This window comes from Chiloscyllium punctatum, chromosome 10 (genome assembly GCF_047496795.1).
Source record: "Chiloscyllium punctatum isolate Juve2018m chromosome 10, sChiPun1.3, whole genome shotgun sequence".
NCBI classification, from domain to species: Eukaryota; Metazoa; Chordata; class Chondrichthyes; order Orectolobiformes; family Hemiscylliidae; genus Chiloscyllium; species Chiloscyllium punctatum.
Genome location: NC_092748.1, coordinates 96,027,720 through 96,054,438, shown reverse-complemented (window position 1 = coordinate 96,054,438; position 26,719 = coordinate 96,027,720). Strand labels below are relative to the sequence as shown.

The following is a 26,719-nucleotide window of genomic DNA, read 5'->3' as shown; positions in this document are numbered from 1 at the left end:
TGGAGGTGGCGGAAATGACGACGGATGATATGTATATGGAGGTTAGTGGGATGGTGGGTGAGGACCAGTGGGGTTCTATCCTGGTGGTGATTGGAGGGGCGGGGCTCAAGGGCGGAGGAGCGGGAATTGGAGGAGATGCGGTGGAGAGCATCACGTTTGGGGGGAAATTGTGGTCTTTGAAGGAGGCCATCTGGGTTGTTTGGTGTTGGAGCTGGTCTTCCTGGGAGCAGATGCAGCAGAGACAAAGGAATTGGGAATATGGGATGGCCTTTTTACAAGGAGGAGGTGGAGTCTAGGTAGCTGTGGGAGTCGGTCGGTTTATAGTAAATGTCCGTGTTGATTCGGTCGCCCGAGATAGAAATGGAGAGGTCTAGGAAGGGGAGGGAGGAGTCTGAGACGGTCCAGGTAAATTTGAGGTTGGGGTGGAAGGTGTTAGTAAAGTGAATGAACTGTTCAACCTCCTCGTGGGAGCACGAGGTCACGCCAATACAGTCATCGATGTAGCGGAGGAAAAGTGGAGAAAAAGTGCCAGTGTAGCTGTGGAAGATGGACTGTTCCACATATCCTGCAAAGAGGCAGGCATAGCTGGGGCCCATGCGGGTGCCCATGGCTACTCCTTTGGTTTGAAGGAAGTGGGAGGATTGGAAAGAGAAGTTGTTCAGAGTGAGGACCAGTTCAGTCAGTTGGAGGGTGTCAGTGGAAGAGTACTGGTTGGTACGGCAGGAAAAGAAGAAGCAGAGGACTTTGAGTCATTCGTGATGGGGGGTGGAGATGTACAGGGACTGGATGTCCATGGTGAAGATGGGGACCGGGGAAGCGAAAATTGTGGATGGCGTGGGTGGTGTCCTGAACGTAGGTGGGGAGTTCTTGGACTAAGGCCAACAGGACTGTCGAGGTATGCAGAAATGAGTTCGGTGGGGCAGGAGCAGGCTGAGACAATGGGTCGGCCGGGGCAGGAGGTAGCAACGGGCGGTGTGAGGTTGTAGGTCTCCATCCGCACGCCTAACCCCGCCCCCACGCCGATCTCCGTTCCTGCCTCCACTCCCAGCTCTCAGCCCCACACCAGGTCCTAGCTCTCAGCCCTGCCGTGTTTTCACCATCCCTCCAGAACTCCCCCTCTCTGAGGATGAAAGATCAGTCCTCGGCAGAGGCCTCCCTTTCATTCCCCTACGCTCTCGGATTAACGAGTTCAACACGTGACGAGACATCCAACAATTCTTCCGCCGCCTTCGCCTCAGCACCTACTTCTTCAACCAGGATTCTTGCCCACCCTCTGACTACCCCTTCTCCCGCCTCCAACACACCCCATCCACCTGGACACCCCGTGCTGGCCTCTTACCTGCCCTCAATCTCTTCATAGCCAACTGCCGCCACGACATTAACCACCTCAACCTCTCCACCCTCTCGCCCTCAGAACATGCACCCCTCCACTCCCTCTGTTCCAACCCCAACCTCACTATCAAACCGGCAGACAAGGGAGGTGCGGTGGTAGTTTGGTGCACCGATCTTTACACCGCTGAGGCTAAACGCCAGCTTGCAGACACCCTCTCCTACTGCCCCCTTGACCATGACCCCACCTCCCACCACCAAACCATAATATGCTTCAGTATTCACTACTGAGAGGGACCTTGTCATTTATAAGGATAGTGTTAAACAGGCTGATCTACTAGAACAGGTTGATGTTAAGAAGAAAGATGTGCTGAAATTTTTGAAAAACATAAGGATAGATAAGGTGGGATTTACTCTAGACTCTTACAGGAAGCGAAGAAAGAGATTGCTGCACCTTTGGCAACAATCTTTGTGTCCTCCCTGTCTATTGGAGTAGTATCTGATTGGTGAGTCACAAATGTTGTTCCCTTGTTCAAGAAAGGGACTAGAGATGATCCCGGGAATTATAGACAAGTCAGTCTTACATCTTTGGGCAAACTATTGGAGAGGATTGAGACAGGATTTATGATTACTTGGAAAACTCTAGTTTGACTAGAGATAGTCAGCACGGCTTTGTGACGGGCAGGTCATCCCTTGCAAGCCTTATTGAATTCTTTGACGATTTGACAAAAATCGTTGAAAGAGCAGTAGATATGGTGTATATGTATTTTAACAAGGTGTTTGATAAGGTTCCCCATGGTAGGCTCATTCAGAAAGTAAGGAGGCATGAGGGAAATTTGGCTCTCTGGATACAGAATTGGCTGGCCCATAGAAGACCGAGGGTGGAAGGTGATGGAAAGTATTCAGCCTGACCAGTGGTGTTCCATAGTGATCTGTTCTGGGACCTCTGCTCTTCGTGATTTTTGTAAATGACTTGGATGAGCAAGTGGAAAGGTGGGTTACTAAGTCTGGCCGATGACACAGGTTGGTGGAGTGGTAGATTGTGTGGAGGGCTGTTCTAGGTTGCAATGAGACATTGACAGGAGGCAGAACTGGACTGATAAGTGGTAAATGGGGTTCAACCTGGAAAAGTATGAAGTGATTCATTTTGGAAGGTAAAATTTGAATGCAGAATACAGGGTTAAAGGGAGGATTCTTGACAGTGTGGTGGAGATTAACCAGGATACTGCCTGGACTAGATGACATCTTGTTAAAAAAGGTTGAGGAAGCTGAGGCTTTTCTCTTTGGAGTGAAGAAGAGTGAAAGGTGACCTGATAGAGGTGTACAAGATAAGATGCATAGATAGAATGAATAGTCAAGAGACTTATTCCTAGGACAGAAATGTCTGTTGCAAAGAAGCATAATTTTAAGGTGAATGGGAGAAGGTTTAGGGGACATGTCAGAGGTCAGTTCTTTACACAGTTGTGGGTGCCTGGAATGCACTGCCAGTGGTGGTGATACATTAACGACATTTAAGCGACTCTTGGATAGGCACATTGATAGTAAAATGAAGGGTATGTATTGAGTTGATCTTCAAGTAGGATAAAAGGTCAGCCAACATTTGAGGGCTGAAGGGCCTGTACTGTGCTGTATTATTCTATGTCTACATAGCCAAGAATGTGCATGCAGTTGCATCTTCTAGAAACATTGAGATGCAAGAGTGAGACCTAAGCCTCAATAGTTTAGCTGTTGTCTCGTCACTTTGAGAGTGGCAAAGCTTGCGGATAAACATGATTTCTCAGTGAAAAGTGGTTTTCTATGTTGCTTTTCTACCCGTGTTGCTTTTTGAAATCGAGAGCGAGAAGCACTTTCAATATCTCTGCCATTATATGTTCTTGTTGCTTTCTCACTTCCTTGTTGCACGTACAAGCAGGTAAAATATGATTTGTTTGTATATTCCAAGTCCAGTTCCATTGTCTTTTTCAAACTGAACACTTCTTTCACCTTGAATAAATGAAATAATAATTCAAGTGTGCTCAGAACAAGAGCTGCAAATTTCTTGACATCCCACTTTTTCAGTTTTTATTGATTAAAGTGATAAGGGTGATGCAGCCAGTTTCCTGTTTTCCGTGTTCGTTTCCTGGGTTTGTCAGGTGGTCACAAAAGCCATTTTAGATCAGTGGTATTCTTTCTAGTGCTATTTTTAGTCCATGAAAAACTCTGGCATTAAAGTCAAATGTTAAATGTTGAACATTGATTGTTCATTTTCAATATAATCATAAAAACTTTTTTTTTTAAAAATTGAGGTCCCAGCACTGAACCATGTGGTGCATCACTCATTATAACTTACCAATCAGAAAATTACCATGCCTAATCACTCTGTTTCCTGTTAACCAGTCAATATATTGCTATTCCTATTACCACTAATCCATGAGCTTTTATTTTGTGATAACCTATACTTTTATATTGTCACAAAGCTAGTTCCTTTTTTCCTCAAATCTGTACCTTGGCTGAAGGAGACTCTGTCCTTGAATTTTTTTCAGAGGGGCAATAAACCAGGCTGTGCTCCTATCAGTCTGGTTTGGTACAGAGATTAAAGGGTATTGAGAGGCCTTTTGGTTTTATGTAAACAGATGAGACTTCGTGCCGAAGTGATCTATATAAAGAAAGAGGAATGGTCAGCGCTCTGAGCTGAGCAGTTTTAGTTCCGTCTTGGACTGGTTGGGAAGTTCAACAGGGAGCTGTGTGGAAACTCTCTCTTCTGCCCTTCAACTTCAACCTGTAAACAGCTGTTCCATTTATACTGGGTTTTAAAGGGAGCTTGCTTATTTGGACTGTTGTGTATATTCGGAACAGCATAACTAAAATCTAGTTGGATAGGTTGAGTTCTGTAGGGGTTCTTTATTCTGTTCTTTGTGTTTCATTGTGTAAGGTCGTGAATAAACTTTTGTCCGTTTTTTAAAATCTAGTAGTCAACCTACCTAACTTAATCTGGGCTAATTTTTACTGTGCCCTTACTGAAACAAATTGCAAACTTATGGTCTGGGGCTGCCTGCTTAATGTTTTGAGTGGTCTGGCATGGTCCATAACAATATATCTCATCACATTTCTTTCAGGGAAATGAAGCTGAGCCTCAACCACAGGAATTCACAGCTGCAGAAAATTATTTTGAGAATGCAAAGGTGGAATGTGCAATACAAACCTGCCCAGAACTTCTTCGCAAAGGTTTGTTTAAGTGTCTTTATGTAGAATTTAAGCTTTTAGACTTAAAGTAAATGCAGCTTGGGACCCAGATTGGTTTGGGATATCTAGTCGGTATGAACGGGTTGGACCATGTTTCTATGCTGTACATCTCAATGACTGCGTGTGTGTGTGTGTGTGTGTGTATCCCCAGACAAGCATATGTTCTTGATGGTCTAACTGCATCGTGTCCCTTTCACTGTCTTGTGGTTTTCACTTTGTTTTGATGGAGAATTAAGTGAAGACTATATTCAGTCTATGCCATTGATGCTTTCCGAATTATATAACTGCTAAACACTTCTAATCATACAAGATAACAAAGTGTATGCAATACCTTTTTTAAAGCTTGTTGCATGAAGCAGAAATGCAGCAGTTGAGCTGTTGGATCAGGAAGGAGAAAATTATTGTTACTTTTCACCTAGTAGTCCATGTAACAGCTTTACTCACTCGAAGCCATCCGTCAACTAATGTAGTGCCAGTTTAGGATCCGTAAAAGCTGAATGCCAGATGGGCATACAACAAAATCTTTGTATGTTTTGAGCCATAGATTTGATTTGGTGGTCTTGTTGTTTTTCAAGATTTTCAATCTATGTTTCCTGAGGCTCCAGTTGTGGGATTCACTGTACTTACTGTAACGCAAAGGAGTGTAAATGATATGACTATATGGAATGAAGCAGTAGAAGAGGAACGTGAGCAGCTACTGGAGAAAGTAAGTAACGTATTAAAATGTGTATAGGGAAATGTGAAATGCACCTGAAGGGAGAAAGTGGATTTAAAAACTTGATCAAAAATTCTTTCAGCCATCTTACAAACTAATTCTAGAACTTAAAGCATTACCTTCTCAGTGCTGATTTGATTTACTTGACTTTTCCTTTGCTAGTAAACTTCACTTAATATACTCAGTCGTAATTAGCAAAACTGATGAGACGCGTGGAGTTACTGGATGTAGTTAGCCAAATAAATACTTGTAAAGTGGCAGGCAGTCACTCTGGGCCCATAAAGTTTAGACTGACTTTTCCCAAGATTAGAAACTCCATTTTGATAAGGGATCTTGTGGCATTGTGTTAGTGTCCTTCCTCTCAGCCAAAGGGTCTGGGTTCAAGAAATACATGCACAAAACATCTGAACAGGTTGATCCAAAGGAAAGCTTAAGTTGAGGGAGTGTGTCTTGTGACATTCTGGTGTCCCTACTCTTGGCCAAATTGTGCAGGTTTAATCTTCACCTTTTTCCAGGGGTGTACCCAAACATGCCTGAACCAATTGAATAAAATAATTGTTGACCTATTGGAAGTATGGAATGAAAGTAAGCCTCTTGAGCATGTAATACAATGAAATTAGAAAATTTCCATTTAGCGGTGCCCAAGGTAAACTGTATTCCACCATTACACCATGCAATACAGGAGCATTATTAGGCCATTTAGCTCATCGGGTCTGCTCTGCCATTCAATCATGGTTGATATTTTTCCTAAACCCATTCTCCTGCCTTCTCCCTTGATCTCCTTACCAATCAAGAATCTATCTAACTCTGCTTTTACTTGTCAATGTCAGGATATGGCCAGAACTCAGCATCTTGCAGCTTGGTATGTTTTATCCCTTGATTTCATTCACTTTTTTTTTCCATCTGCTTTCTTGCTGTATCAAAACCTTTTGTCTTGGGCTTTCGTGATCCATTGGTGAACTTGACTAATTTATTGATGTGTTTTACTTCTGACTCATTATTTTTAAATGAAATTTAATTTTGAGATAAGCCGTATTTCAGCCATTTTGTAATCTTAAATATTTTGATTATTGCTTTGAAATAAATCCTAACAGCGTAATGACAATGTCAGCGGTTGCATTATTAATATTGGTTTCTCTGGTCTCCAACATTTCTCAAAGTGATTCAAGTTAGAGATAGTGGCTTTAAGACAAATTGATTGGTAAGGTCGAGCTGGGTTAGTGCAGTAGTTGTTAGCTTTAGTTTGTACAGACAATCGTAAACAACCAAGATTTTGTTTTAAATCACTGCCGTCAGTCTTTGGTCAGATTCTCATGCAAATGGGCATGTATTCATAGCAATGGTGCTGTTTGCATTAGGTAAAAATAATAGAAAACTACCTATTAATGGTTGGGTTAGCATTCTGTTGCTTTTACAGCAAACAGTGTGCTGTGTGTGTGCTCAAATGCTGAGTGCATGTGTTTTGGTGAATTTGAAGTAAGTAAGCAGTGCCAAGCAGATCTGGCAGCATTTGTGAAGAGAAACACGTATAATATTTTGAATCCAATATGACTCTTCTTCAGAAGTCCCGAAGAAGAGTGATATTGGATTTAAACTGTAAACTCTGTTTCTGTCTCCATAGATGCCATCAGATCTATTGAGTTTCACTAATACGTTGTTTTTATTTCAGAGCTCCAGCAGTTACAGCATGTTGCTTTTATCGAGTGAGTTAATATTGCTGTGAATTTTATGATCCTGTGAGAATACTGACCATAGGAGATGTTTTAAAATTACAAGTGAACGTGCACAGTTACAGGCAGGAAAAGACCAGCTGGTCTGCCCTGCATCATGATAGCCCAGCCATGCTGGCTAAAAGTTCCTCATATCATCCACAAATGTCAACTCATGTCCAGCCCCACAGCTTTGCGATCACCTGAGATAGTGAGGGGAAAAAAATGAAGAAAACAATTCAGGGCTAATAGCAGAAAAGTACTCCAACCTGTTCTGATGGAAAGCAGTCCAGAAGGTCACACTGTCATCTTTCAATGTAATAAGGTTTTGGATACCTATAAAATGACAAAAGCTTTTACCAATATTCTCCAACTGATTAGAGGATTTCAATTTAGAGCCTTGTTTAAAGATTGCTGAGAGCCAAACATGTAGTTGACTGATACAGTAATGAGCTGGAAACCTCTGTTCTCTCAGGCAGACAGAAAAAGACAAAATGCTGGCACTTAAATTAAAGTGATGCCTTATTAAGAGGGAGGAGTGAGTCTGGTTAGAGGAGTTTTCCCTTCAATAGTTCTGATGAAAGGTATCAGGCATAAGTGCTAACTGTTGTACAGAGCACACATGACCTGAATATTTCCAGCATTTTCTGTTTTTATCTGATTTCCATCAACTAATTTTGTATTTCAAATATTGAAATAACCTGCTGGCAGTGTTTGCTTGCTGCTATCAGTAGATGGCACTCCTTTTTCAGCAATAAACTCCTGACTTCTTTAATTTCACTCTCAAAACAAGACTGTTATTCTCCATCATAAAAAAAATTCCTTAGGTTTTAAATAATCTTCAGCTGCTGTTTGTATCCAATAAATGGAACAAAACACGCAACATCATATACTTCATATTTGGAGAAAATGGAAAAGGAATTGTAAATAATTTTATTACTTAAACTTGATTCAGTTCAATTAATAGGCAATAACCATCTAACATTATTATTCCCCAAACAAGTCCAAAGGCTCATTTCTATCTTGTGGTGAGTATCTATATACGAGATGTCCTCCTGTTACATTCATAATTGATTTTAAAAAGCAGCATCTCCAAATAGATAAATGTTTATTTATGTAAAATAGTTCATCAAATTTGACATTGCCGTGTGAATTAAACAATGTTTTTCTTATTGTCTGGATCAAATTAGGGTTTTAACTAGTAAATGTTCATCCCAACCATTAATACAATGTACCCTTGAACTGTGCACTTACATTAACCTAGTAATCAGCAAAAACAAAATTGTGTATTAACAATGATGTTTTAACTTCTATTTCTATATTAGTTTATTTCAAGTTTGGGTTAGGGCAAGTATGCGAAGTTTCCAGAATATTTGTCCAAATATTTTCTCCACTGCTGTCCCGTCATTATTAATTGAAGTTGTTGCTAAATAACAGTAGCCAAGAATCTTGTCAAGAGCATATTTATTTGTCATTATTATGGTTTCTCTGAATAAACTATATTAATTTATTTCATCATAGTGAAAAAATATGTGCAGAAGCTAATGAATCTGGAACTATCTCAAACAACAGCTGTTTTCTCAATTGACCATCTCAATTGTCGGAAACCATAACTTGGACATATTGGAAAGAACTAACGTGACTTATGTTCAAAAACTCACATCTATTGCATTGAAACAATGCAATAACTTTATTTTTGTTACGGTTGAAATAATAAATGCTTAGTTGAAGAATAATAAACATGGTGATGTATTTTTGCTACAGCTCAATGAGAGTGCAGATTTCCCTGTGAAATTCCCGAAGCAACAAGTTGCTAGTCTTGTGTTTTTGGTCCAAGCATTTGATGGTCATTGAAATTCTGCCCTTTTCTCCAGTGGGATAGAACATAGAACATCGAACAATACAACACAGAACAGGCCCTTCGGCCCACAATATTGTGCTGAACATTTTGTCCTAGTTAAGCTCCTATCCATATACCTATCCAATTGCCATTTAAAGATCACCAATGATTCTGACTCTGCTACTCCCACAGGCAGTGCATTCCATGCCCCCACCACACTCTCTGGGTAAAAAACCTACCCCTGACATCCCCACCTCCTCCCCTCCCCCTCCTCCTCTTCTCTTCTCTTCTCTTCCTCCCTCTTTTTTTTCTCCTCCTTCCTTCCCCCCCCCCCATACCTTCCTTCCACCCTTCACCTTAAATTTATGTCCCCTTGTAACACTCTGTTGTACCCGGGGGAAAAGTCTCTGACTGTCTACTCTATCTATTCCCCTGATCATCTTATAAACCTCTATCAAGTCACCCCTCATCCTTCGCCGTTCCAATCAGAAAAGGCCTAGCACACTCAACCTATCCTCGTACGATCTATTCTCCATTCCAGGCAACATCCTGGTAAATCTCCTCTGCACCCTCTCCAAAGCTTCCACATCTTTCCTAAAATGAGGTGACCAGAACTGCACAGAGTACTCCAAATGTGGCCTTACCAAGGTCCTGTACAGCTGCAACATCACTTCACGACTCTTGAATTCAATCCCTCTGCTAATGAATGCTAATACACCATAGGCCTTCTTACAAGCTCTATGAACATAGACCCCAAGATCCCTCTGCTCCTCCACCTTACTAAGAACCCTATTGTTAACCCTGTATTCTGCATTCTTTATTTGTCCTTCCAAAATGGACAACCTCACACTTGACAGGGTTGACCTCCATCTGCCACTCCTCAGCCCAGTTCTGCATCATATCTAAGTCCCTTTACAGCTGACAACAGCCCTCCTCACTATCCACAACTCCATTGATCATCTGCAAATTTACTGACCCACCCTTCGACTCCCTCATCTAAGTCATTAATAAAAATTACAAACAGCAGAGGACCCAGAACTGATCCCTGCAGAACTCCACTTGTAACTGGGCTCCAGGCTGAATATTTACTATCTACCACCACTCTCTGACTTCGACCAGTTAGCCAGTTCTCTACCCAACAGGCCAAACGTCCATATCCCATGCCTCCTGACTTTCCGCATAAGCCTATCATGGGGAACCTTATCAAATGCCTTACTGGAATCCATGTACACTACATCCACTGCTCTACCCTCATCCACATGCTTGGTCACCTCCTCAAAGAATTCAATAAGACTTGTAAGGCAAGATCTACTCCTCTCAAATCCGTGCTGGCTGTCCCTAATCAAGCAGTGTCTTTCCAGATACTCATAAATCCTATCCCTCAGTACCCTTTCCGTTACTTTGCCTACCACTGAAGTAGGACTAACTGGCCTGTAATTCCCAGGGTTATCCCTATTCCCTCTTTTTTTTGTTCAGGGGCACAACATTCGCCACTCTCCAGTCCCCTGGCACCACCCCCATTGACAGTGAAGACGAAAAGATCATTGCCAACGGTTCTGCAATTTCCTCTCTTGCTTCCCACATAATCCTAGGATATATCCCGTCAGGCCCAGGTGTCTTGTCCATCAAGTTTTTTCAAAATGTCCAACACCTCTTCCTTCCTAACAAGTATCTCCTCTAGCTTACTAGTCCGTTTCATACACTCCTCTTCAACAATACGTCCCTCTCATTTGTAAATACTGAAGAAAAGTACTCATTCAAGACCTCGCCTATCTCTTCCGACTCAATACACAGGCATGGCATTAAAATGGAGGGCACCTTTTCTGAAAAAATTCCTTTGTGCTTGCATTTTAGACTACTGTAACAGGTTTTTAATACAGAGTTAAGGAGAAACTTTTTTGCTCAAAACATTGATAATATTTGGAATTTTTGCTCCAGAGTGTTTATAGGATGCTCAGTTATTAAAGGTTTTTGAGGGAGGAAAGACTGGGCATCAAGGGATATGGGACTAGATGGAAAGTTTGAGATCAGTCATGATCTTGATGAATGGTGGAGGAGGCTTAAAGGCATCTATTACCAATATCTACTACTGAAGTAGTCTATGCCCAAATAAAAGAGGATTTGAATTTAAAAACAGTGATATGCTTCTGAGACTTCATAAAGCTCTAGTTAGGCCCCATTGAGAATACTGTGCCCAAGTTTGGGCCCCACTCCTCAAGAAGGACATCCAGGCACTGGAACATCTCCAACGGAGATTCACACAGATGATCCCTGGAATGGCAGGCCTAATATTTTCTAAGGATCCTAAGATTGTATTCATTAGCGTTTAGAAGGTTGAGGAGAGATCTTCTAGAAACTTACAAGATAATGCATGTTTTAGAAAGGGTGGATGCTGGGAAGTTGTTTCCATTAGACGGGAGACTTGGACTTGTGGGCAGAGCCTTAAAATTAGAGGGAGTCAATTTAGAACGGAAATGAGGAGACATTTCTTCAGCCAGAGAGTGGTGGGCCTGTGGAATTCATTGCCATGGAGCGTAGTGGAGGCTAGGACGTTGGGTGTCTTCAAGGCCGAGATTGATAAATTCTTGACCTAGCAAGGAATTAAGGGCTATGGAGAGAGTGCGGGTAAGTGGAATTGAAACACCATCAGCCATGATTAAATGGAGGAGTGGACTCGGTGCTGAATGGCCTTGCTTCCACTTTTGTCGTATGGTCTTAGGATCTGGACAATATGCAGGCTTAGGCTGACAAGTGACAAGTAGCAGTCTCACCACAGAAGTGCCAGGCAATGAGAGAATCTAACCACATCACTGCTTGACATTAAATGATATTACCAATGCTGAAAACCCCACTATCTGAGGACTACAATTGACCAGAAACTGAACTGGATTGGTTATAATACTCCTCACTGGCCTGAATGAGTGCAGCTCCAGCAATGCTCAAGAGGTTTGACAATTCCCAACTCAATGTAGCTCATTTGATTGGCACTATATCTACAAACATTCAGTCCCTCCACCACTGATGCTCAGTAGCAGTGGCATAAACCATCTGCAGGATGAAGTGCAGAAATTTTCCAAGCCTCCTTAGCATGTAGGAGGACAAAGGCAGCAGATACATTAGAACGCCATCACCTGCTGTTTCATTTCCAAGCCATTCATCGTCCAGACTTGGAACAACAATATATTTTTCTTCAGTATTGCTGGGTCAAAATCCTGGAATACCCTCCTAACGGTGTGGATGTACCGATATCTAATGGACTGCCATAGTTCAAGTAGGCAGCTCACCACTATCCTTTCAAGGGCAATTTCTTGAGGGAAATTAATGCTGGCCTAACCAGTAATGTTGACATCCTGAGACTAAATTAAAAAAAACTTGTGTCCTTGTGACAGTAGGCTTAGAAACTAGCTACTTCTTAGGCTATCCGAACCAAATAATATGATCATGACCTGAATATGCTGCCAATGAAATGGCATTATCCAGGTATCATGTTGCATAATAGAGGCGCTCCAACAATGAAGAAGTCATGCAGTTATATCCGCAATCATCAAGAAATTTAAATGCAAATCTTTGTTACAAATTCACTTTTTTGGTTGCACTGTAGAAATCTAAAGTTCAATTGGTATTCTGGGGTGAAGACAAAATTGTTTTTTGCTTTCCTTGGTTCTTGGAAAAAGCCTTCCATTCATATCTGTTGAATGACTGGAAGCATTTCATGCCCAATTATATTTTATTTGTTGTGTATGGAGAAACTATGCATGTTGTGCATGCATAGTGACCATGAAGAAACCCATGACTTAGACTGCTTGTTACATTATGAAATGCATGATGATCTATAGGCCATTAAATTGGAATCACTAATAGAACCTGATGGGATAGGGTCCACCTAAATCATGCTGGAATCATAATCCTGCCAAATCAACAACTTTGCTATGGATAGGGCTTAAAATTAAAGTGTGGGAGAGTGGGTTCGCCTGCATTCAAAATTAACTGCAAGGTTAAAGCTGGGGGGTGGGGTGGGTGGTGGCGACGGCGGCTCAGGAGAGGTTATTAAAGTTTCCATAGGTAAGGCGACGACCTCAAGGTCTATAGCTAGACTAGTCCATTTGTCGGTATTTGGCCATTAACACGAAAGCCTTCCTACTTGAAAGTGTATGGAAAAATAGGGTTGAGTCATTCAGGCGAGGTCATGCCTGACAAATTTGTGAGAATTCTTTGACGTGGTTCCAAGCAAGTTAGACAAAGAAGATCCCGTAGATTTGATCTATTTCGAAATCCAGATAGGCCTTTGTCAAGGTACTGCACAGTAGGCTGCTAAATAAGAACCCATGAGGTTAGAGGCAAGGTCCTGGTATGGATAGAGCTGTGGCTGACTGACAGAAGGCGGAATAAAGGGGTCTTTTTTTTTTGGGATGGCAGCCAATGACTGGAGTTCCATAGAGGTCAGTGTTGGGACCGCAAGTATTCATGTTACCCGTTAATGATCTGGACGAAAGAACTGAGGGTATTGTTGCTAAGTTTATAGATTACCTGTCGCTCCATCTTTCTTCTTGTTATGTTGAAGAGGCGGGGAAGCTGTAGAAGCATAGAATCCAGTGATAGCACAGAATCCCTCCAGTGTGGAAACAGGCCATTCATTCCAACAAGTCCACACCGACTCTCTGAAGAGCATCCTACCCAGACTCTTCCCTCCCATCCCTCCCCCCGCCCCGACCTGTCCCTGTAACCCTGCATTCCCTATGCTAACCCATCTAGCCTGCACGTCCTGGGCACAGTGGGCAATTTAGCATTGCCAGTCCATCCAATCTGCACATCTTTGGACTGTGGAAGGAAATCCATACAGACAAGGGGAGAATGTGCAAACTCCACACAGACACTTGCCCGAGGCTGCAATCAAGCCCAGGTCCCTGGTGCTGTGAATGCTAACCACTGAGCCACCATGTTGTGATGGATTTGGGCAGGTTAGGAGAGTGGACAAAGTAGCTGATGAAATACGATGTGGGAAAGTTTGAGGTTATGCAGTTTGTTACGAAAAATAGCGGCATAGGCTAATGGAAAGGCTTTGGAAATCTGAAGTGCAAAGGGATTTGGAAGTCCTAAATCAGGATTCTCTTAAGGTTAACATGCAGGTTCGGTTGGCAGGGTTAAGAAGGCGTATGCAATGTTAGCATTCATTTTGAGACAACTAGAATACGAGAGCAGGGATCTATTGCTCCGGTCAGACAGTATTTCCAATATTACGAGCAATGGATCTAAGAAAGGATGTGTTGGCATTGGAAAGGGTCCAGAGGTGTTTTACAAGAATGGTCCTGGGGATTGATGGCTTGCCCTATAAGGGGCAGTTGAGGACTTTTGGTTTGTACTCGATGGAGTTTAGAAGGATTGGGGGGAGTCTCATTGAAACCTGCAGAATACTGAGAGGCCTTGATAGAGTGGATGAGGAAAAGATGTTTCCATTAGAAGAAACTAGTACCTGAGGGCACAGCCTCGGTGAAGGCACGACCCTTTAGACCTGAGACAAGATGAATCTGTGGAACTCATAGCGTCCACAACCCTCTGTGGCAGAGATAGATATAGATAGATGGGGAGAAGGCAGGGCAATGAGGTTGAGAAACTTGTTAGTCATGATTAAATGGTGGAGCAGATTTGATGCCTAATTCTGCTCCCATATCTTATGGTCTTATTAAAAAGACTTGCTGTGGGTCATAATAAAAGGCTATCAGTTTAGACAACATTTAAATTTGCATTTGAATGGATTCTTGTAAGGTTTTTATATATATTCAATATGGTAAGAATTCCAGGAGCCTTGGACTCTTTTATGTTGATGTTTGTTTGGAATGTCAACTGTCAATACATAGTAAATGGTATTCCATTATATAAGATTAATTCCACACGCTTCGTAGCACCTAACTTGATGAATATACTGAGGACAGAGATTGGCTATGGAAAAAGACACAAAATTTCTTCTATGGGCCCACCAAAAGGGGCTAGAAGTACTGACACAAACTGAAAATGGGGCAGTGGGAGTCAAGAGATTTACTTGTGTGCCACTCTCAAAGTCCAAGTGCTGGTGTACAAATCCTCCTCCTTTTATATTCTCAACTGGAACACTCCAATGAGAGTATGTGTGTCTTTTTAACAAATGTTGGTTAACACTTACCACATGTATATACTTAACAGTTCTAAGAAGTTGTTATGACACTAGAAAGTACTCCAGGATGTTATCTCTGTTGGTTATGTCATGTTTGAGAGCTTGTGAAACTGGGAACAGATCTACTGTTGCAGGTAAAGGATGCATGTCATGTATTTACTAATTCCTTTCTCTTTTTATGTTTTAAATGTGACCGGTTAGAATTCATCTTCATTGAAAGTACTTGTAAATTTATTACAAAAATTAACAGAAACTAACTGATAGAAATTGTTAATCACCAAGAGATTTGGTATTAAAAATGCCTGATTAAACAAAATGCCCTGATTTTCTTCAGAACTTCTCTAAACAATGGTAGTGATTCCTGTGTATCTTGCCTTAATCTTTCTGTGCTTTATGCCTTGGCCTTTACAGTGGCTGCTATGAGCAAGAAATCTGAGCCAATGTAAGTGAAATACTTATTCAGCAGAATATGTCCAAAATAAATGTTGTTTCTCTCCAGTATATTTCAGTACAGTGATTTAAATCTGGGGCACATTATTTTGTTGATTTCAAACTGCCTTAAATGCAGCAAGTATGGTGATGTTTTGCCATAGTGATTCTTTGGCGACTGTTAATAGTGTCAATGTTGGCAGGGAGGCTATGTGAGGACATTATGTTTCTTAATGCGATTGACAAGACTCCACTCTTTTGCATCATTTGTATCTCAATTCACTGGGATAATGCACTGGAAATGAAGCCCCACTATTCCTGAGTTGTTGCAAATGAAACTTTGATGAAATCACTGAATTGCCTCATTTTACTTAGGTTAAAAGAATATGAGCCTCAAAGTTTCAAATAACGAGAAAATAACTATTACAATCAAACCATTTTTAACCAATGGCATGAAAGAAACAGAATTGCTAACATAACTTTAACTTATCTTTTTCCTTTTTGAAATATCTGCTGTAAAATACACACACAAACAGACACACAAAGAGACAAGGCAAGGATATTCATAGTGAGAAAAGAAAATAGAGAAACAGCTTTATAGCACCAATCAGACTATGTGAGTTGATGAGTTTTCTTTCTTTTTCCTTTTGTTTCCTATTAGTACTTAGCTAGTAAGACATGGTTGTTTGTGCACCACTGCTATCCTTCATTTACTGGTTGAGAATTTTGCCTCCTTCCATGTCTCCCTTCATTTCAATTTGAAGACAGAGCTGTTTGGTGAAATGGTGGGAACAGTTACCAGGAGATTTTCTGTTACTTCTCCACACAGGAGACAGAGAAGGGTGCTTTTTCTTTGCAGGCTAGAAATTTTTCCTATTTTCCACAAGATTGTAGCCACTTATCCAGGAACCAATCCTATCGTTTTTACAATGCTGAGCCTGCATCAACTGGTAAATTGAAAAATCAATCAAAGGCCTGTCTCTGAGCAAAACTATTCCGAAAACATGCAGAGAGTCAGACTACATTCCCTGTAACGTGCAGGTCTGTGGCCATGTTGCAGGCAAATAAGGCATGTTCCATGATCATCTGAGGACCCTACTGCTACCAAGAGCAGACCTTCCAAAGCTTCAATCGGTATTTGGTACTCACGCAGCCAATTCTGTGAAATGGTCTCATTGAGTAACAGAGTAGACTTGAAGGATTGAATGGCCTACTTCTGTGATGTCTTGTGCTTTTAAAGCAGCATATTGTGTTTTAGAGTTTCCTTATGATGAATAAGGATGTAATTTGCTATGGGTTGATTCTGCTTTGGGAAGGAGCTTTTTGTCTTGATGCAAATATGGAGAAAGGCTGTTTGCATCTGTAATAAAAAGAACATATGAAAGGTACATTGTAATATACAAGTTAACCTAGCTGCCTATCAAGATACAGTTCACTCTGTTTTGAATTTTTTTAAAAGTATTGTTACTTTTCCTGGTGAGTCTCTTACCTGATATTGATAACCTTCACTACTATATTCTGATACTTATTAATGTTGTTCTGCACTTTTTCCTCAAAATACATCATTGCCTTTATGTATATAAAATATTTTGTGGTTTTTACAAAGACTTGCTAAGATTATCTATGTCAGCTGTAGAGTAAAGCTGTCTAGTCTGTCTGAGAACTTGTTTCCCACTAGTTCGGAGGCTCAAAATTCATCAATTTAGTGACCGTGTTGAATTGTTGTTAGTTTTATGATGATGGATGTCCTGTACAGTAAACTGCCTTTGCAAGAAAGTGAAACTTGTGTTTTAAATTTTCAGCTGTATTTAACACAACCTACTGTGTCAACCTAATGTGAAATAGGTTGTCAAAAGCAGTTTCTCAATTCTCCATCCTTTATTTGTTTCTGTATTCCTTTTGGTTCAGATTAATTAGTTAACCATTATTATAGGAAATACATCCTATCCATAGTGGAAATAGTAAAAGCCAAAATTAGCCAAGATTGAGTTGCATGGATTTAAATGCAGTCTCAGACTTGCACTGGAATTTGACTTTGACCTGTTTTCTTTTGTTCCTCATCCTCATCCTAGTTTCCTTGGGTAGAAGGATATCCATACGATGAGGCTGTGCAACTATATAATGCATACCACCAAAAGTAAATACTGAACACCGTAGTCTCACTTTAAATAGTAACAGTTGGCATTCTAAGTAGAAGTTTTGTCAGATTTAAATCTGACTAAAAACATTTTTAACAATTTGAAGATCTTTGAATAATTGTTCACAATTTGTTAGTGCTGATAATCACTTAGACAATTTTTGGTTCTAGTCTTCATTCCATAATTTTCTTTTTCATAATTTTTAAACTAGACTTTTTTTTAAGAAGTGTTTTATTGTTCAGATCTTTGCTCGTGTACTGTGACAAATCTCATTGATTTCAACAAATCTGTGTTTACAGTGTCAATACTATATAATGTGTGGAAGGTGAATCATGACAATTTATTTTTCGACAGTGAATGCAGACACCATGTAATGAACTTCTCTACCATTAATCCCCATGTTCTTATTTTAAGCTGAGAGACCGTAGGAGTTTAGGAGAAAGTGAGGACTGCAGATGCTGGAGATCAGAGCTGAAAATGTGTTGCTGGAAAAGCGCAGCAGGTCAGGCAGCATCCAAGGAGCAGGTGAATCGATGTTTCGGGCATGAGCCGTTCTCCCAAAGAAGGGCTCATGCCCGAAACGTCGATTCTCCTGCTCCTTGGATGCTGCCTGACCTGCTGCGCTTTTCCAGCATCACATTTTCAGCAGCGTTGGAGTTTAGTTGACCTGATTTTGAATTTATTCAATCTCCACTTACCTATGAAAAGCTATCAATAACAAAGTGAAAACTATTTGTACTTGTACCTGCTGTTTTAAGGAGACTTAATTTTAAACTAAATAATGATTACTGATTTTGCAGTTCATTAATGGTGCCAAGGAAATCTGCTATGCACTCCGCTCAGAGGGTTACTGGGCAGACTTCATTGACCCATCTTCAGGCCTTGCAGTAGGTATCCTTCAACTACTGTTTAACTGCTTCCTTTATTGGGCTGCTTGGTGATGAAAGTTTTAATTTTAATAATTTTCTTTTTTAAACTAGACTTTTTTTTAAGAAGTGTTTTATTGTTGTGGTTCATTTGGATGAGTTTCTAGTTTTCTGATGAGAGTTTGTTCTTGTAACAAAGATTTAAATTTTACTGCTTTTTTCACCTAAGCATTTTAACCTGAGGTTTGAAAGGGCTGAGCAATTTTTTTTTGTTGAAAGGCAAAATGCTACCTGCTGTAATGGCTTGCAAGTATGATAAGAGTTTGTGCAATCAGAGGTTTTTAAATAGTAAGAAATTACCAGAATGGAAGAGCAGTATGCAACACATGATGAATAAATTATACAGAGATGTTGCTAAAATGATAAGAAGAACAGCCGTGATGCCATTATTCTTTGTATAGAAATGAATCAATTTTGCATGATAATAGAATTAGCTGCGCCATAGTAAGAAATGGGCTGGATTTTAATTCTGCAAGGGAAACAGTTTCAGAGGTTGGTGTGCTGACAATGTGAATATCACCTAGCCTGCCTACATGTTAGCATGTTTCTGCCCGTGATGCAGTTCTTGCAGTTGGGTGGAGATGACAGCTATTCATCTGCCCATGGTGCAGAACTAATCAGACTAATAAAAATGCCAGTTCTGTGCATTCTACTTACAAAATGGAGTGAAGCCTGTATATGATATGTTGCAAGTCAAAGGCAAATCCAGCAAAGCAGCCCAGCATAGATTGCAGATCATTCTGTGAAGCTGGTTGGCCACTGCCAATTGATGGCTTGGCACTCATGGGTACCTTTTATATTTTGAAATATTTTAGTCTTCAGGGGCACCTACACCCTAAGGAATCCTCACACCTCGGATTTGGAGCACCAACGTTTTCCAGTTGGGTTGCTGGCTGTCCAGAGTCTGCAATTCTCCAGCTCCAGAGCTGTCATACCTCAAGTGAACTGGGCTTCCAGATGCAGCCTGTCCATTGCTTTCAGGATCCTGTCACAGTCACTTCCAAGTAGCCAATGTTGCAGCAAGATTGTAATAATATAAATAAAATTCTCACTGACGTTATTTCTAAAACTAACATGACAGTCACTCTCATGTACTGTCACTTTGAAAGCTCTATTTATCCAAGAGTAAATGTATAAGTTAGACATTGATTCATGATTTCAGGAAATAAAAATGAGCCTCTGCTCATTTCTCCTTGCTTTAGAATCTTGCTCTTAAGTTGCTGGACAGGCCCTCCAATTTCCATGACCAGTATAACATTATTGTCTCTGTGTTCTTAAAGGAAACACAAATCTTCCTTCTCAAGCATCTTTTACCAGAAAAAAATTGCCATTTGCCATGATTCATAACCCTGGGTCTGGGATGGCTCATGAAGGGTAGGTGTGATGACTCCCTGAAGTCTGAAAATATCTTGCTACCTCCAAATCATGTTAGTATCTGACTTTGTGAATAAAAGATGAATTACCACATCAAATAGGATGCTTGCATGATTTTAGGTAACCAATTTGGTGCAGTCTCTTATGTTAAATATTGCAGAGTTTTGTGATTGAATCAAGATTGACGTTGCCCTGTTGGAAGTTTATATATACCAATCGTGGATCGATAATTTGAAAATCTTTAAGAAATCAACTATATTGGCATTTTGAGCAACAGCAGTTTTGCTTATTAAATATTATCTTGCTTAAATCCGGTATCTTTTTTGAATAATTGCAGTTATAACTTACTTAATTTCTTGCAGTACTTTGGACCATACACAAACAGCACTCTGTTTGAAACAGATGAGCGCTATCGACATCTCGGTTTCCGGATTGAAGATCTTGGTTGTTGTAAAGTTATTCAGCACAAGATTTGGGGAACACATGTATTTGTTGGCAGTCTTTTCACAAATGCACCTACAGATTGCTTAGTAATGAAGAAACTACAAGGGAGCACCCCACTTTGATTGCTGTCACCATTTTATTATTAAAAGGAAGCCAAAAGACTGGTGAGGAAGCTCCATTTTATAGATGTATTCTGGTGGCTTATGTAAATGTAGTTTAAGAAGAAGGCTGTAAGATGCTGAATATATCAGTGATATTTATTTTAGTTCACTTCAAATGATATTGTAAAAGACTGATCATGAAAAATGATACTGGAATTTGTGCATGTGTTTTCTATGTAATGGAACTGTTACTTAAGAAATCTACATCAGTGATGCTTCTAAGAATATTTCAGAACCGTTTACTGATGACACTTGGCTCATGTAGCATGGTTTGTTCCAATTCCAGTGAGACAGTCTATCTCAACTTAGCAAGTAATAAATTAAATTTCCTAAAACTCAGGAGTGTGGGTATGATTAATTCTTTCAAATTTTACTCAAGTATCACTTTCAAAGGAAAGGAATGCCAGCATTTGTATCATGCCTTTGAAGACATCAGGATGTCGTAAAGCACTTTACAGCCAATTGAGTGTGATGGGAATATAGCCACCAGTAATAATGTAAGAACGCGGCCGAAAAGTTGTACCACACACAGCAATGTGATGATAACCAGTTGAATGATTTTGGTGATGCTGGTTGAGTGTTAAGTATTAGCCAGGGAGACCTACCAAGCTCATCTTCAGAATATCGATTAGCATTGCTGCCTCACAGTGCCAGGGACCCACATTCTATTCCAAACTTGGAAAACTGCTTGTGTGGAGTCTGCACATTCTCCCAGTGTCTGCGTGAGTTTCTGCCAGGTGATCCGGTTTCCTCCCACAGATCAAAGATGTGCAAAGTAGTTGGACTGGCCTTGCTAAATTGCCAGTGGTGTTCAAGGATGTGCAGCTAGGTGGGTTAGCCAAGGGAATTGTAGGATTATAGGGATTGACTGGGGGGGATGGGTCTGGGTGAGATGCTCTTCAGAGGGTTGGTGTGGACCTGTTGGTCCAAATGGTCTATTTCCACACTGGGGATTCTAAAAATTTATATAAATGACTCAGATCCTTTTACTTCCACCTAATGGCAGAGGGGACCTCAATTTAACATCTTCAGCAGGTAGCTCCTCCAACAGTGTAGCATGCTCTCAGCGTCGCAATGGAGTGAAGGTATTGACTTCTTCACAGCTGCACAAATGAAATAATTACTGTAGAAAGGTGCGAAATACTGAAAATACGCCAATTTATTGAGTTAAAAATCACACAACACCAGGTTATAGTCCAACAGGTTTAATTGGAAGCACACTAGCTTGCTGAGCGATGCTTCCAATTAAACCTGTTGGACTATAACCTGGTGTTGTGTGATTTTTTTTTTAACTTTGTACACCCCAGTCCAACACCGGCATCTCCAAACCAATTTATTGCGGCAGTCATTCTTGTAGATTGAGGTCAAGACAAGGTGGTGAGTGGACATTAGTACAAAGACAGCAGCAGTGCAAGAGCAGAATGCAAAACAATAAGTGAAGCCCAGTACATCTACCATACTCCGAGCAATTTGAGTTTCAAAACATATAATTTGTTAATGATAATGGATTATAGATTTTCAAACGTTATTGCCTTGAACTTGTTTTGGCTCATAAGTGAATTTCTGTTTTAAAAATCTTTCCCTATCCATTTAAAATGAAACTTCCCTTTTTTCTTTGAAATTACATAGAACATAGAAAATACAGCGCAGTACAGGCCCTTCGGCCCTCGATGTTGCGCCGACCGAAGCCTACCTAACCTACACTAGCCCAATAACCTCCATATGCTTGTCCAATGCCCGCTTAAATGACAATAAAGAGGGAGAGTCCACCACTGCTACTGGCAGGGCATTCCATGAACTGTCAACCCGCTGAGTAAAAAATCTACCCCTAACATCTGTCCTATACCTACCACCCCTTAATTTAAAGCTGTGTCCCCTAGTAACAGCTGACTTCATTAGCGGAAAAAGGTTCTCACTGTCAACCCTATCTAAACCCCTAATCATCTTGTACACCTCTATCAAATCTCCCCTAAACCTTCTTTTCTCCAATGAGAACAGCCCCAAGTGCCTCAGCCTTTCCTCTTACGATCTTCCTACCATGCCAGGCAACATCCTGGTAAACCTCCTCTGCACTCGTTCCAATGCCTCCACATCCTTCCTATAATATGGCGACCAAACTGCACACAATGCTCCAGATGAGGCCGCACCAGAGTCTTATACAACTGCAACATGACCTCAGGACTCCGGAACTCAATTCCTCTACCAATAAAGCCCAGTACACCATATGACTTCTTCACAGCACTATTTACCTGGGTGGCAACTTTCAAAGATCTGTGTACATGGACACCAAGATCCCTCTGCTCATCCACACTACCAAGTAGTCTACCATTAGCCCAGTAATCTATCTTCTTGTTACTCCTACCAAAGTGAATGACTTCACACTTAGCTACATTGAATTCCATTTGCCACCTTACCGCCCAGCTCTGCAACTTATCTATATCCCGCTGTAACCTGCCACATCCTTCTTCGCTGTCCACAACTCCACCGACTTTCATGTCATCCGCAAACTTGCTCACCCAGCCTTCAAGCCCCTCCTCCAGGTTATTTATAAAAATGACAAACCGCAGTGGTCCCAAAACAGATCCTTGTGGAACACCGCTAGTAACTGCGCTCCAAGATGAACCTATACCATCAGCTACTACCCTCTGTCTCCTTCCAGCCAGCCAATTCCTAATCCAAACCTCTAATGCACCCTCAATGCCATACCTCTGTAATTTTTGCACTAGCCTGCCATGGGGTACCTTATCGAACGCCTTGCTAAAATCCATATACACCACATCTACTGCTTTACCCTCGTCCACTTCCTTGGTCACCTTCTCAAAGAATTCAATAAGGTTTGTGAGGCACGACCTGCCCTTCACAAAACCATGCTGACTATCCTTGATCATATTATTCCTATCCAGAAGTTCATAAATCCTATCCCTTACAATTCTCTCTAAGACTTTGCCCACAACAGAAGTGAGACTCACTGGCCTATAGTTACTCGGGCTATCCCTGCTCCCCTTCTTGAACAAGGGGACCACATTCGCTATCCTCCAGTCTTCTGGCACTATTCCCGTAGACAACGACGACATAAAAATCAAGGCCAATGGCTCCGCTATCTCCTCCCGAGCTTCCCAGAGGATCCTAGGATAAATGCCATCAGACCCAGGGGACTTATCTGTTTTCATCCTTTCCAGAATTTACAACACCTCTTCCCAACATAACTCAAAGCCGTCCATTCTAATTAATTGTGACTCAGTATTCACATCGGCAACAATGTCCTGTTCCTGAGTGAATACTGACGAAAAGTATTGATTTAGTGTCTCACCGATCTCCTCCGCTTCCACACACAACTTCCCACGACTATCCTTGACTGGACCGATACCTACCCTAGTCATCCTTTTCTTCCTAACATACCTATAGAAAGCCTTTGGGTTTTCCCTAATCCTACCAACTAAGGACTCTTCATGTCCCCTTCTCGCTGCTCTTAGCTCTCTCTTTAGATCCTTCCTGGCTACCTTATAACTCTCAATCGCCCCAACTGAACCTTCACGCCTCATCTTTATATAGGCCGCCCTCTTCCCTTTCACAAGGGATTCTAATTCCTTGTTAAACCACGGCTCCCTCACAAGACCCTTTACTCCCTGCCTGACTGGTACATACTTATCAAGGACACCCATTAGCTGTTCCTTGAACAATCTCCACATATCATTTGTGTTCTTCCCTTGAGGCCTATTTTTCTAATCCACGCATCCTAAGTCATGCCTCACTGCATCATAATTTCCCTGCCCCCAGCTATAACTGTTGCCCTGCAGTGCACACTTATCCCTCTCCATCACTAGAGTAAAAGTCACCAAGTTGTGGTCACTGCCCCCGAAGTGCTCACCTACCTCCAAGTCTAACACCTGGCCTGGTTCATTACCGAGAACCAAATCCAGTATAGCCTCACCTCTTGTTGGCCTGTCTACATATTGTGTCAGGAAACCCTTCTGCACACATTGGACAAACACCGACCCATCTAATGAACTCGAGCTATAGCTTTCCCAGTCAATATCTGGGAAGTTAAAGTCCCCCATAACAACCACCCTGCTACTTTCACTCTTCTCCTGAATCATCCTCGCAATACTTTCCTCTACTTCTCTCGGACTATTAGGAGGCCTGTAGAAAACTCCTAACAGGGTGACCTCACCTTTCCTATTTCTAACCTCCGCCCAAACTACCTCAGATGGCAAGTCTTCCTCCATCACTCTTTATACTGCTGTAATACTATCCTTGACAAGCAATGCCACACCTCCCCCTCTTTTACCCCCATCTCTGACCCTACTAAAACCTTTAAACCCTGGAACCTGCAACAGCCATTCCTGTCCCTGTTCTACCCACGTCTCTGTAATGGCCACAACATCGAAGTCCCAGGTACCAACCCATGCTGCAAGCTCACCTACCTTATTTCTTATACTTCTGGCATTGAAGTATACACACTTCAGGCCACCTTCCTGTTTACAGGCACCCTCCTTCGAGATCGATGCCATGTTCCTAACCTCCCTACACTCAAGGTCCTGTACCCTAAAGCTACACTCCAGGTTCCCATGCCCCTGCAGAGTTAGTTTAAACCCTCCCAAAGAGTACTAGCAAACCTCCCCCCCCCCCCCCCCCCCCCCCGCCCCCCCAAGGATACTGGTGCCCCTCAGGTTCAGGTGTAGATCATCCTGTTTATAGAGGTCCCACCTTCCCCAGAAAGAACCCCAGTTATCCAAATACTGGAATCCCTCCCTCCTGCACCACCCCTGTAGCCACGCATTTAACTCCTCTCTCTCCCTATTCCTCGACTCTCTATCACGTGGCACGGGTAACAAACCAGAGACAACAACTCTGTTCGTTCTAGCTCTGAGCTTCCAACCTAGCTCCCTGAAAGCCTGTCTAACATCCTCACACCTCTTCCTACCTATGTCGTTGGTGCCACCGTGGACCACGATCTAGAGCTGCTCCCCCTCCCCCTTAAGGACCCGGAAAACGCGATCAGAGACATCACGTACCCTTGCACCTGGGAGGCAACATACCAATCGTGAGTCTCTGTTGCCCCCGCAAAACCGCCTATCTGTGCCCCTCACTATTGAGTCCCCAATAACTATCTCTCTACCTTTCACCACCCTTCCCTTCTGAGCAACGGGGACAGGCTCTGTGCCAGAGGCCTGAACCTCATTGCTTACCCCTGGTAAGTCATCCCCCCCACAAGTATCGAGAACGGTATACTTGTTCTTGAGGGGAATGACCGCAGGGGGTCCCTGCACTGGCTGCTTCCTCCCACTCCCCCTCACTGTCATCCATCTCTGTATAACTTTCAGAGTAACTACTTCCCTAAAGCTCTGATCTATGACCACCTCTGCCTCCCAAATGATCCGCAGTTCATCCAACTCCAGCTCCAGTTCCCTAACACAGTCTTGGAGGAGCTGGAGATGGGTGCACTTCTTGCAAGTGTAATCAGGAGGGACGCTAATGGCTTCTCTCACCTCATTCATGTTGCAAGAGGAACATTGCACTGCCTTCGCTGCCATCCTTCTAAAAGGTAAACTTTAAAAACTAGATCTAAAGAAACCAACAAGCAAAATGCAGCACTTACCTGCTTATCACAACGGGTCGTATTATTAGGTTAGAGGAGGAGGGTGGGTGGGAGGCTCTACCCCTGTAGTGCCTCGGGTTCCTCGCCTGCACGCTTTTATAAGAAAAAAAACCTTCCCAGGTAAGCTAGCACGACGCCAGCTTCCAGGTCCGCTAGGCGCTTAAAAAAAAACTTTAAATTTTAGTCGTTAAAAAAACAATAACTGGACTATACCGCGACTTTAAAAAAACACCATCAGACAGCCGTTACCTGCTCCGCCCAGAGAGTGAGGCCGAAGGCTTGGAGCTGCGCGCTTTTATAAGAAAAAAAAACCTTCCCAGGTAAGCTAGCGCGACACCAGCTTCCAGGTCCGCTAGGCGCTTAAAAAAAACTTTAAATTTTAGCCGTTAAAAAAACAATAACTGGACTATACCGCGACTTAAAAAAAAACCATCACACAGCCGTTACCTGCTCCGCCCAGAGAGTGAGCTCTGAAATTGAAACCGGATAAAGAATATATGGGCTGAAATTGCGTCACAGGCACTATTTTCTTTTTTGAAAGTAAGGTACTGAGCTGAATTTTTCAGGGTTCTGCTCTGTGCAGAAATATCTGAGACATAAAGATGTTGTCCTTCATAGGCTACATTTCACCTGAACAACTCTGTTTTTCTTACCTTGGTTTTACTTGCTGACAGGGAACAATCTA

General features: G+C 41.8%; 1 protein-coding gene across 5 annotated transcripts in view; it reads left to right on the top strand.

Moving 5' to 3' along the window:
* mmadhcb (metabolism of cobalamin associated Db) overlaps positions 1 to 20,770 on the top strand; it is a 34,069-nt gene extending 13,299 nt beyond the window's left edge. For 4 of the 5 annotated variants that reach the window (XM_072579778.1, XM_072579779.1, XM_072579781.1 and 1 more), the window contains 4 exons: positions 4,425 to 4,533; positions 5,127 to 5,257; positions 18,331 to 18,417; positions 20,193 to 20,770. In XM_072579778.1, the coding sequence (XP_072435879.1) occupies positions 4,425 to 4,533; positions 5,127 to 5,257; positions 18,331 to 18,417; positions 20,193 to 20,396 (531 nt within the window). In that variant the 3' untranslated portion in view covers positions 20,397 to 20,770. Of the gene's footprint in view, positions 1 to 4,424; positions 4,534 to 5,126; positions 5,258 to 15,374; positions 15,406 to 18,330; positions 18,418 to 20,192 lie in introns of all 5 variants that reach the window. The other variant, XR_011961716.1, reaches the window with a different exon arrangement.
* Positions 20,771 to 26,719: the final 5,949 nt, after the last annotated feature.